At 44.8% G+C, this 13,734-nt stretch overlaps 1 protein-coding gene across 1 annotated transcript in view; it reads right to left on the bottom strand.

Moving 5' to 3' along the window:
• LOC137539091 (hemocytin-like) overlaps positions 1-11,062 on the bottom strand; it is a 207,839-nt gene extending 196,777 nt beyond the window's left edge. The window contains exons 1-2 of the mRNA XM_068261570.1: positions 10,896-11,062; positions 879-977 (exon numbers count right to left, since the gene is read on the bottom strand). Of these exons, the coding sequence (XP_068117671.1) occupies positions 879-977; positions 10,896-10,947 (151 nt within the window). The 5' untranslated portion in view covers positions 10,948-11,062. The remainder of the gene's footprint in view (positions 1-878; positions 978-10,895) is intronic.
• Positions 11,063-13,734: the final 2,672 nt, after the last annotated feature.

Genomic DNA, 13,734 nt, shown 5'->3' with positions numbered 1-13,734 from the left:
AATTAGAAGCTTAATATGAAATATTCCCCTGAACAGGTTTTCTGTACAAATCTTTGGGAAAAATGTGATCAAGTAATCACATCTGAGAAAAAATATTGTACCATTAATGGACATCTTTAGTTAGAGAATTTAGTATTGTCTGACAAAACTTAAAGAGAACCCGGGGTGGGTTTGAAGAATATTATCTGCATACAGAGGCTGGATCTGCCTATACAGCCCAGCCTCTGTTGCTATCCTAAACCCCCCTAAGGTCCCCCTGCACTCTGCAATCCCTCATAAATCACAGCCACGCTGCTGACAAACAGCTTGTCAGAGCTGGCTGTGTTTATCTCTATAGTGTCAGTCTGCTGCTCTCCCCGCCGCCTGCAGAACTCCAGTCCCCGCCTGCATCCCTTCCTCCCTGCTGATTGGACGGAAGGGATGGGGGCAGGGACCAGAGCTATGCAGGAGGTGGGGGAGTAGCTGAGACTGACACTACAGATGTAAACACAGCCTCACAGCACCGCTGTGATTTATGAGGGATTGCAGAGTGCAGGGGGACCTTAGTGGGGTTTGGGATAGCAACAGAGGCTGGGCTGTATAGGCAGATCCAGCCTCTGTATGCAGATAACATTCTTTAAACACACCTCGGGTTCTCTTTAACACACTACCTAGATACAGTATTTTTATTGTTAGGACTGCCCTTGCTATTTCTTATAGTTAGAGATAACAGCATATCTTTCAAAGTGATTATTTTGTTGAAACTGAGGAAACATGACAACCGTGACCTGAGTACAACTAAAGATTTTAACCATCCCATTAATTTGATAGCATATACATGAGCCTTAATATTAAACTCCTCCATACAAATGTGTAATATGTAAAGTCTGTAAACGTACCACAAGTATAGTTGGCACAGCAGCCTCCCATGGGTAAAACAGGGTAAAAGCCAGGGTCACAATTACGAGGTTTTCCCGTGCACAGAGCCTTGTCAAATTCTGAAAACAAAATATACTGATGTTAGCCATTATCTCTGCTGAAAGTTTTAAGATAATTATCTGTCTATTGTTATGCTTTAATGAAGTATTTACATCATTGAACACTTATACTAGGTACACACAATTTTCTTTTAGATTTACCTGCCAACATGTTGGAAAAAATCTATCTGGCAGGTAAATCTAACAGAAAATTGTATGGTGTATACCTAGCTTTAGGCTACTGATCGGTCCGTTATGCTTTTGGCCAATCATATAGCAAAGATGCATGCAACAATTATAATTTCAGCTGTGTCTAAAAATGGTCCAACTATTGTGATCCAGATTATTTTGATTAGGGAGTTGAGCTAATAATTGACGTAAGTAATAGGGATGGCAGAACATATTCACCGGGAAACGGTCGCTGCTCACACATTTGCCAGTAAGGCAAACTATACAGGCCGTTCGTGACGGCCCTATACTTTCTCATGGTGCCATTTTTTGACCCTTCACCCTAAAGTCAGGTGGGACAGGATGGCCAATCAGACATGAACACTGTTGACGCCTTCGATGTTGCATATCAAATGCATCATAACCTCATACACTCATATTTCTGTTACTGAATCCAGATGTCCTCTCATTCACACAAAGAGTTAAACTTTTACAGTACAGCAAACCTTTCTAAAAGGTGTGTACACATCGTTCAGAAACAGCCTTATCAGTCTGCCAACAGCGTGTACACACTCTCTACTGTCGGCTGAATGTCCACCCAGCGGGTAGGTCTGCCGGACCCGTCGTTGGTGGAAGTAGTGTGTATGTACGTACCTTAACATAGAAGTCATTTAACTCAGCAGAACACAGGTAATTAGTTTAGCAACCTCATATCAAATACTTTTTCTGTCTGAATTCGCACCCCCTGCTGACAACAGCTAAGAAACCTAGCTCTGAACTTCATAGATCAAAAGCAGCCTTCAAACTTATCCCAGACTGGATGTCTGCAGGATTCACACCTGTCCATGCCTTGACATTCCCTACCAGAATTCAAAAGACAGGACTACCTATCTGTTTCACTCTCGCAGCACTGTAACTCTAAAATCCATAGCTTTCATATTTGATTTCTATCATCTAGGACAGTGCTGTCCAATTTCATGGACCCGGAGGGCCAATTTTTTTGGGAATACATGGTGTAGGTCCAGCCACAATTGAGTTTTCGCTGTACAAATAGTAGAAAAAAAACATGCAGATCAAAAGGGCTGATATCATTGTGGATTTGCTAGTTTCCCCAGCAAACAAATAATTTAGCACTGTTTCCTCCACAAATGCACACAATTTAGCATTTCCCCCTAAAATACACTGAATTTTGCAGTGTTTCACCCCCCAAATACATATGGTTTAGCAACATTTCCTCCAAAAATAATCACAATTAAGCAGCATTTCTCCCCAAAATGCACATAATATATCAGTGTTTCCTTCCCAAACACACAATTTGACAGCGTTCCTCCCTAAAATAGCCATAACTTGGCAATATCTCCCCCAATATAACCCTGAAGAAAACATATTAAACTGCATTGCCTCCAATATAACCTTAAAGAAAACATTAAGCTGCAGTCCCCCCCCCCCCCCCCAACACACTGAGAAGCATCATCCTTCATAAAAATACCTCCCTCCCCCATATAGCACTATTAGATAACATTTTTGTTGCAGCCATCCCCCACCCCAGACAGCAGCATTAGGTGCACACATCCGACAGCAGATGACCCCTTGAACCCCATCCCCATTGCACACATCTGACAGCAGATGACCCCTTTAACCCCATCACCATCAAGATGGCAGCATTAGGCGGCCCCTGTCATTAACCTTCCTGGTCTTTGGCACTCCCCCAGTTTGCAAAGAGCACAGTCTCACCTGTCTCTGAAGCAGCTTGTGGCTGTGTGGCGCTCCTCAGCACCGCCCCCTTTTTTCTCACACCAATCATCACATATGTCCTCTGAAGGGAGGGGAAGACGGAGCTTCTGCGCTATTTGCTCTGCCCCTTCCCTCTCAAACCAGCATGACATACGTCCTCTGAAAGGAGGCGAGACCGGCGCTTCGGCGCAATTTGCTCCGCCCCTTCCCTCCGCTCCCACACCAGTTGGCACATACGTCCTCTGAAAGGAGGGGAGGACGGAGCTTTGGTGCTATTTGCTCCACCCCTTCCCTCCCACACCAGTCGGCGCATACGTCCTCTGAAAGGAGAAAAGGACAAAACTTCAGCCTTCCCCGGCTCTTACTGTCCTCCGAATGGAGGACTAGAAGTAAAAAAAAAAGCAAAAAACTGAGAGGGAGCAGGCACTCAAGACAGGCAAGTGCTGGCGGGCCGCAGAAAGAGGACGGGTGGGCTGGGGGACAGCACTGATCTAGGAGTATGCTAAATGAACAATCTTTTCAGCAGTTATTAAGGATAATCCGACACAGGGAAATTCCCAAGCAGATTGGACCTTCAGAACCTAGAAAAATAAAGGTTTCTGTAACACTTCCAAGTTTATCACTCGTGTCACATATGTACAGAGTAAGCCTTGCTGAACACAACCCCTTTCTTGATATAACTCATGGGCATTGAAAACTCGTCATCCACCGATTGTACAAATAATCAAGGTTGTACCATGTATGGGCATACCAACCAAGCTTAAAAGTTTACTGTGCTGACAGTGGATTCGCCTCCAGAAGCATCTAGTGGATAAGACCTATATAGCAACTGTGGCATAGTAAGACAAGATTGGCGGGTGTATGTCACAATCACCACTCGGGTCATTTTTATTCTGCATTAGTAAATGTAGCGAGAGGTGTTGCAGATTGAGGGACAGTGAGAGACATGCTGTTTGTGCTATTAGTGCTGCATAGCTAATTCCAAGGTGCTCTGCTTCTTGCAGTTCACCAGCTAGGGACCCCCCAATAGTTCTTTTGAGGACTCATCCTGACTAGAGATGTCGCGAACCTCCGATTTTCAGTTCGCAAACTTTCGTGGAAGGTTCGGTTGGCGCGAACTTTTGCGAACCGCATTAGACTTCAATGGGAAGGCGAACTTAACAATTTTGAAAAATTTCTGCTGACTAGAAAAATGATAGAAAATGTTTTAAGGGGTCTAATACCTGGAGGAAGACATGGTTAACCAGTTCCCATCCTGCATACAGTATATTCACGTCGTCTTAAGTGGCTCCTGAAAGCCACACGACGTGAATATAAGTTACTGCACTTTAATGAGCACAGCGTGCGTGCTAGCACGCACCTGGGCTCATTAACATCCATTATGCATCCTACACTAATCAAGGATCCCCTTCCTGATGTCTGATCCTCCCATCCCCCGCCCAATCCCCTGTACTGAGCCACCTGCCCCCCTTCTTGCCACATGCAGCGATCGGGCAGCAGGCAGGATTAGCAGCATGTAAACAACATACCTCACCTCGTTCCAGCGCGATCAGCCTCCCCTCTGTGCATTGCCGCCGCCTGTGTCACTATGCGGAACGGATCGGGTCCCGGCTTGATGACACTACTTTACAACATCAGGAAGTGTAATCCCTCTCTCCCTCCTCCCTCACTCCCTCCTCCAGAGGGAGGAGAGTCTTGTCTTCCAGAGAATTGTAGTATGTCAAAAGACAGCTTACATACTTTGGCCAGGAATTGAACCCAGGTCTGAGTGCATGGTAGGTAGATTACTTCACCACTATACCACCACCAACACTACATGCTGAAGCCAGCCTAGCATGTACCATTATGATATATCCAAGAGAAAAATGTGCGTATGATTGAGTGTATGACTGTTAGGATTGTTGATATTGTTTATGGACAGAAAACAAAGAGTTGTGGTCAATGGATCGTACTCAAAATGGGAGACTGATAGCAGTGGGGTCCCACAGGGGTCTGTTCTGGGTCCAGTGCTCTTCAATTTATTTATTAATGACCTAGTAGCTGCAGTAGTGAGCAATGTTGCTATTTTTGCAGATGATACAAAATTGTGCAGAATCATCAACTCTCAGGAAGATAGTGTCATATTGCAACAGGATCTGGATAGGATTGCTCTATGGGCACATACATGGCAGATGAAATTCAATGTTGACAAGTGTAAAGTCATGCATTTTGGACGTACTAATGGTCTAGCACCATACAAAATAAATGGGATACAGTTGGGGACATCAAACTTGGAGAAGGACTTAGGAGTACTCATTGACAACAAGTTAAATAATCGTACTCAATGCCAAGCAGCTGCAGCTAAAGCTAACAAAATTTTGGGATGCATTAAAAGGGAAATAAAAACTCAAGATGCTAGCATAATATTGCCCCTGTTTAATTCTCTAGTAAGGCCACATCTGGAATATGGAATTCAGTTCTGGGCACCACATTACAAAAAAGATATTGCAGTTTTAGAGCAGGTGCAGAGACGAGCAACAAAATTGATACGTGGGATGGAAGGTCTCACTTATCAAGAAAGGTTAGATAAACTGGGTTTATTTAGTCTAGAGAAAAGACGCCTTAGAGGGGATCTAATTAACATGTATAAATACATCAGAGGGCAATATAATTGCTTGGCGGATGAGCTTTTTGTCCCTAGGCCTTCTCAAAGGACTAGAGGACATGATCTGCGCATGGAGGAAAAACGTTTTAGCCATTTATTTAGGAAAGGGTTCTTTACAGTTAGAGTGATTAAGATGTGGAATGCATTGCCACAGGAAGTCGTTATGGCAAACTCTATACCTGCATTTAAAGGGGGCTTAGATGCTTTCCTTGCGTTGAAAGACATCCATGGCTACAATTACTAGGTAATGCCTAATGATGTTGATCCAGGGATTTATCTGATTGCCATCTGGAGTCGGGAAGGATTTTTTCCCTTTAGGGGCTAATTGGACCATGCCTTGTAAGGGTTTTTTCGCTTTCCTCTGGATCAACAGGGATATGTGAGGGAGCAGGCTGGTGTTGTACTTTATACTGGTTGAACTCGATGGACGTATGTCTTTTTTCAACCAAAATAACTATGTAACTATGCAATTTTGGCTGCATTAATTGTGATAAGGTACTAGTTACAACAACCATTGATTGAGACCTATGTTTATGAAATTAGTTTCATCAACTCTGACTGAATAAAATCATATATATATATATATATATATATATATATATATATATATATATATATATATATATGTATGTATATATATATATATATATGTATGTATATATATGTGTATATATATATGTATATATATATATATATATATATATATATATATATATATATATATATATATGTGTGTGTGTGTGTGTGTGTATATATATATATATATGTGTGTGTATATATATATATATATATATATATATATATATGTGTATATATATATATATATATATATATATATATATATATATATATATATATATATATATATATATATATATACATATTACCCATTGGGGATCCTTGGTACATTTCTTCACAGAATATTTGCAATAATCAGGGGTGCTCGGATACTCCTTTTCAAAATACGGGTTGACCCATATACCCAGATATCCGGATCCAGTTCAGATATCCGGATTTGGGCATTTTGGTATCTGACCCGGATCGGATATCCAACCCCACTATCAGGGCTATCCGGGCAAATTCGGATATCTGGATAGAAACCCCGGAAGTGCCCTTTAAATTGCTTTAAAAACATTTTTTAGGGTCAATGAGGCATGTAGCATCTTTATTTTTAAAGGGAACACTAATTGATGATGTGGGGACTTAAAATCCCCCCCCCCCCAAAAAAAAATGACTGTCAATTAACATCAGGCCTAGGTTCCAGACAGCGACCGTGCAGCCCACATTGTGTCCAAGGTCCAAAGTGCAAAGTGCAAAGTGCCACGTGCAAAGTGCCACGTGCAAACATGTGCAAAGTGCAAAGTGCCACGTGCAAAGTGTAAAGTGCCATGTGCAAACACGTGCAAAGTGCCACGTGCAAAGTGCAAACACGTGCAAAGTGCAAACACGTGCAAAGAGCAAAGTGCTATGTGCAAACACGTGCAAAGTGCCACGTGCAAAGTGTCAGGTGCAAAGTGCCACGTGCAAAGTGCCACGTGTCACTTTGCACTTTGCACCTGGCACTTTGCACATGTTTGTGTGAGAGAACGCGGAAAAGCCGCCGCGTCTACTGGTGGCAAGGCGGCTGATTCCGCATCCAGCGCGTCGGTTTGTCCGTGGCAGCGTGCGTCTGGTGTGGCTGGGTCTGTTAGTTCACACAGATTGAGGAATACGCGCGCGTGCGCTGAGAGGCAGAACCTTTATGACAAACAAGGAGGGATCAGCTGACCAGGTCGGTCAGCTGACCTCAAGGCAAGTGGCTATTGGTTGATCGCTGATGGGTGGTGCCGGAGAGCGCTGCCCTATATATAGTTACAGCTGGCCAGTTTCAGGTTGTCTGCCATTGCGACCACTTACGTGGAAGCACTCAGACCTTAGTCAGATCCCACAGTGTGTTTGAACCAGGAGGACCTGGGAATTCACACTGAGCCAGATTACTTCTGTTTATCATTGTGTTATACTTCAGAATAGTTCCAGGGTGTAGAGACCACGGACCTCACACCCAAGATTAGGGAACTTGTGTTTTCATTGTGTTATTATTCAGACTAGTTCCAGGGTGTCGAGACCACGGACCTCACACCCAAGATTAGGGAACTTGTGTTATCATTGTGTTATTATTCAGACTAGTTCCAGGGTGTCGAGACTACGGACCTCACACCCAAGCTTAGGGACTTGTGTTATCATTCTGCTATACTTCAGACTAGTTCCAGGATGTAGAGACCACGGACCTTACACCCAAGACTAGGGATACTGTGTACCATCTTATTATACTCCAGACTATTTCCAGGGTGTAGAGACCACGGACCTCACGCCCAAGACTAGGCATTGTTTGATATCTGTTATGACCAACTGCTTTCTTGACTATCCCTCTGCTCTCTGATTTGGTACCTACGCCTATCTGATTTTCTGTTGCCAACCCTGCCTGCCTTGGATACCGAATCAGCCTACTGTCTCTGTACCTTATCTGTCCGTGTGTTGCCGACCTGGCTTGCCCGACCTCGAGAGCTATCTCTCTCCTTTAAGAGATAGTCTCCAGACCTGCTAGTGACATCCACCTTTCAGGTGTCACTCACTCATAGGTCCTTCCTACCTTCAGCCTGGGACTCCACCCCTTTGGAGGTCTCAGGCTGCTGGAAGGTTCTTGCTCTTCTCTAAAGCAGTATTGCCCATACTGCCAAAGACCACCTGCTCCTCGGGTGGTCTCACTCAAAGTCATTACTGTTGCACCAAAACACTCACATTACATAGGGGTCCAGAGGTTAGCTATACTTGGATTATCGGTGATTCTGCAGATCATCAATAATCGGGTATATATCTGTATTCTTGGTGATACTGCAGATCACCAATAATCAGATTCTCTCTGTGTGCTGACACCGATCGTTACAGTTTGCACGTGGAACTTTGCACTTTGCACGTGTATGCACATGGCACTTTGCACATGTGTGCACGTTGCACGTGTTTGCACTTTGCACGTGTTTGCACTTTGCACGTGTTTGCGCTTTGCACGTGGCACTTTGCACGTGGCTTTTTGCACGTGGCACCTTGCAAGTGGCACTTTGCACGTGTGTGCACGTGGCACTTTGCACGTGGCTCTTTGCACGTGGCACTTTGCACTTTGCACGTGTTTGCACGTGGCACTTTGCATGTGTTTGCACTTTGCATGTATTTGCACTTTGCACGTGGCACTTTGCACGTGTTTGCACGTGGCACTTTGCAAGCGGCACTTTGCACGTGTTTGCACGTGGCACTTTGCACGTGGCACTTTGCACTTTGCACGTGTTTGCACGTGGCACTTTGCATATGGCACTTTGCACATGTTTGCACGTGGCACTTTGCACGTGTTTGCACGTGGCAGGCAGCACCTGGCCTGGTGTGTGCACAGCACACACACAGACACATAGCAGCTGTAGCAGCACTGGAGCACACACTCTGACTGTCACACTATGACATCAATCAAGCTAATTAAGAATAGTGTAGTGATAGTGAAGGGGTTAATCACTGAACAGCTTATCACTGTGTGTACAGCCCTTGCTAGGCCAACAGCACTGGAGCACACACTCTGATTGTCTGTCACACAATGACATCAAGCTAATTAACGATTTAACAATAGTGTAGTGATAGTGAAGGGGTTAATCACTGAACAGCTTAGGTTTATCACTGTGTAGCCCTTTGTAGGCCAGCAGCACTGGACCATGTCTCTCAGTGAGCATTCACAAGCAAGGGATGATATGTTTTATCATGGCAGCCCTCATTATACAGGGGGGGCTGGCCAGGGTTCCTTTCTGTGATTGGGTGCAAGGGCTTAGGCTGGGAGCCCTCTGATTAGCTCCAGGATGTCCTGGACATCATACAGTATCTCAATGGTCAGATATCTGCTGGATATCCGCGGTATCAGTGGATATCCGCATTGCCCTGCCAACTATCTGCAGAAAGCTATCTGGATTTAGGCCCAGGTATCCAGAATCCGAATCTGGTCGGATAGCTGAAAAAAAGGTCGGCTATCTGGGTTACCTGGATATCCGGAATCCGGATGAGCAGCAATTGCATGTTATTGCACTATTTACATACAACAGGTTTGCCTGTGGAACTTGGAAAAATTTTTATTTTTGCATTAACAGGCACAAGTTGAAGTGTGAAGTTTTGACATATTTATATATCAGGACACCTGCTTAGGGATTTGCTCAGTGACTGGAGCCCAGCGCAACATTTTTGCCTTTACTTGTTTTAATCTCTGTGTTTGAGGGAGTGGGACCCCAGATCTATTGGTTTGCAGTGGGTGAAAAGTACAAAAACGTAACCCAATTTGAGCGCCCTCCATCTCTTTTGAACCATTTTATAACCTTTAATGTTTAGTCATGGCTAGAGAGAATAGTGACAAGCCCACTTAACTCTATTGCTAAGAGGAAGGTGAATTGTGGCATCAAATAGCACTCTTATGGAAACTTGGGCATTGCATGTAACAGCAAGCTCAGTGAACTCTGTTACAAATGGGGGACAGGTCTATTGTGGCATTGGACAGAAATAATAGAAACATGGGTGTTGGACATAAAGGCAAGCCTTCTGAGCTCAATTGCTAATGGGGATAGGTATATAGCAACATTGAACAAGACTCTTATGGAAACAAGGGTGTTGGAGACTAGAGTTGTGTTGACTTGCTGTTATCTTCAGCGCCCACGTATCCATAAGAGTCCTGTCCAATGCCGCTATTAACCTGACCCCCATTAGAAATAGTGTTGTGTGGGCTGGTGGAAAAGTTTTGTTTCTATAGGAGTCCTGTCCAATTCCGCAATAGACCAGTCCCCATAAGCAATAGAGTTGTGTGGGCTTGCTGTTATGTTCAAGTTTCCATTAGAGTACTGTCCAGTGTGCTTGTGGAAAAGTGTTTGTTTTCACAGAGGTAAAAATTGCATTGTGGGAATAGAAATGCATTGCAGATAATTCATAACATAACGGGCACCTTTTCCGCTATTTACATTGTAAGTAATGAGGCACCCTTTTTTCAGAGCGTATATGCCAAAATTACCTGCTTCACTTTTTTCACTTACCTTTTAGGACTTTTTAATTTGTAGAGTCCTGAAAAGTTACTTTAAACAGAAGATGAAAAATTATCTCCAAGGAGAAAACTTAGGAGAAAAATGGAATTAAATAAGGGCCATAGTTGCCTAGACATTTTGGAGTCTGTTGACTGATGTAAAATTCCTTTAAATACTTTTAGTCTAGTTGAAGTTTTTTTATTTGGATATTCCATGACATTAATAAATGAGGACCTTCAAAAAAATTGCTTTCCTCAATTAAAATCAGTTGTTGTAGGTGTGTGCAACTTCATCATTTTAGTATCCCAGTGTACTACTTACCACATTTTGATATAGGACAGCAAGTACCCTCAGGCTGCACAATAACTGGCATGTAGCCTTCTTCAGTGCATGTAGCTGGCACTACATATGGACAAGGCAATGGCACACAAGTTATAATTCCCTCTGCAGAGCACAAGCACGTGAAGCAGCCATCAATAAATGTATCACCAGGCTGAAACAAAAACAGTTGAATACAATGTAATAGACAAAAAATGAAAAGAGAACCATCGTTTTACCATCTACCATTGGCAGGGCCCTTACACCTTGTGTATCATAATTGATTGTGCACTATGCCCCGAAGCATACCTATGAAATTGCCGCTGGAAGACTTGGACGCAGACTACAGCCAATATATGGCGTACCCTGCTACAGTTCTCCTTCTAGGTATATGTAGATGGAAGGAAATTTTGTAATTTGGCTGCCAACTATTGCTGGTGCCTGAATTAGTGTTTTAAAAGTAAGTACAGCACCGTCTGAAGTTCTGACGACACCAAAGTTACTCACTCTGCGCCGCTATAGCCGTAATTCCTATTACGGTCTATGGTGGCACCAGCTGTGCGTAAATCTCCTGCGCGGTTATTACAGTGCTCGTGCCCGGAGTAATGTGAACTTGTATTATTGGGACCTGTATTGTGTTGTGTACCTTAACCTTATTGCTTATTACCTGTATTTAGAGATGCTCGGATACCCCCAGATCACGAATTCGAGTAAATCCGGCCATGGCAGAATCGAAATCCGAATATACCGTGATCGTGATCTGCATTTGAATCAGAGCTCCGAATTCGCCTCAGATTTTAGCCATGATTGTATGTAGAGTCCGTGATCACGGCCGTGTTCACGAATTTGACTTTAACGTTAATAGCAAAGTTCCCATAAAGTTTCAAATGAAAAAAGTTTTCGAGATTAACCACTTCCCGACCGCTGCATGTACAAATGGCGGCTGGGAAGTGGATCCCGCAAGGACCTCTGCATATACAATTGGCGGCGGTCCTTGTATGGGCATGGGCGGAGAGATCGCGTCATTCATGACGCGATCCTCCGCCGGGGACTGGCTCCGCCCACCTCGCGCTGTAACCCGCCGGCCGTTCGGAAGCGCCGGCGGGTTACTAGCACCCGGATCGCCGCATACAAAATGTATACTACACTTTGTAATGTATACAAAGTGTATTATATAGGCTGCCTCCTTCCCTGGTGGATCCAGTGTCCGAGGGACCACCAGGGCAGGCTGCAGCCACCCTAGTCTGCACCCAAGCACACTGATTTCCCCCCCTCTGCCCCCTGATCGCCCACAGCACCCCTCAGACCCCCCCCTGCCCACCCTCCAGACCACTGTTTGCACCCAATCACCCCCTAATCACCCATCAATCACTCCCTGTCACTATCTGTAAACACTATTTTTTTATGCCCTAAACTGCCCCCTGCTCCCTCCTGATCACCCCCCACCCCTCAGATTCTCCCCAGACCCCCCCTACGTACTGTATGCATCTATCCCCCTGATCACCTGTCAATTACCTGTCAATCACCTGTCAATCACCCATCAATCACCCCCTGTCACTGCCACCCATCAATCAGCCCCTTACCTGCCCCTTGCGGGCAATCTGATCACCCACCCACACCAATAGATCGCCCGCAGATCCGACGTCAGATCACCTCCCAAGTGCAGTGTTTACATCTGTTCTCTACCCTAAACACCCACTAATTACCCATCAATCACCCATCAATCACCCCCTATCACCACCTGTCACTGTTACCCATCAGATCAGACCCTAATCTGCCCCTTGCAGGCACCCAATCACCCGCCTACACGCTCAGATTGCCCTCAGACCCCCCCTTATCAATTCGCCAGTGCAATATTTACATCTGTTCTTCCCTGTAATAACCCACTGATCACCTGTCAATCAGCCATCAATCACCCCCTGTCACTGCCACCCATCAATCACCCCCTGTCACTGCCACCCATCAATCAGCCCCTAACCTGCCCCTTGCGGGCAATCTGATCACCCACCCACACCAATAGATTGCCCGCAGATCTTACGTCAGATCACCTCCCAAGTGCATTGTTTACATCTGTTCTCTACCCTAAACACCCACTAATTACCCGTCAATCACCCCCTGTCACTGCTACCCATCAGATTAGACCCCTATCTGCCCCTAGGGCACTCAATCACCCGCCCACACTCTCAGAACGCCCTCAGATCCCAGCCCTGATCACCTCACCAGTGCATTGCTTGCATCTATTCCCCTCTCTAATCACACCTTGCGACACCCATCAATCACCTCCTGTCACCCCCTAGCACACCTACCCATCAGATCAGGCCCTAATTTGCCCCGTGTGGGCTCCTGATCACTTGGCCAAACCCTCAGATCTCCCTCAGACCCCCTTCCAATCACCTCCCCAGTGCATTGATTGCATCTATTTTCCCCTCTAACCACCCCCTGAGACACCCATCAATCACCTCCTTTCACCCCCCTAGCACTCCTATCCATCAGATCAGGCCCAATACAACCTGTCATCTAAAAGGTCATCCTGCTTATGACTGGTTCCACAAAATTCGCCCCCTCATAGTCCACCTGTCATCAAAATTTGCAGATGCTTTTACCCCTGAACAGTCATTTTGAGACATTTGGTTTCCAGACTACTCATGGTTTTGGGCCCGTAAAATGCCAGGGCGGTATAGGAATCCCACAAGTGACCCCATTTTAGAAAAAAGACACCCCAAGGCATTCTGTTAGGTGTATGATGAGTTCATAGAAGATTTTACTTTTTTTCAAAAATTAGCGGTAATTGATTTTAATTGTTTTTTTTTTCACAAAGTGTCATTTTTCACTAACTTGTGAC

This window comes from Hyperolius riggenbachi, chromosome 11, assembly GCF_040937935.1.
Source record: "Hyperolius riggenbachi isolate aHypRig1 chromosome 11, aHypRig1.pri, whole genome shotgun sequence".
Taxonomy (NCBI): Eukaryota; Metazoa; Chordata; class Amphibia; order Anura; family Hyperoliidae; genus Hyperolius; species Hyperolius riggenbachi.
The sequence above is the reverse complement of the archived record's forward strand: the minus strand, read 5'-3'. Positions and strand labels throughout refer to the sequence as shown.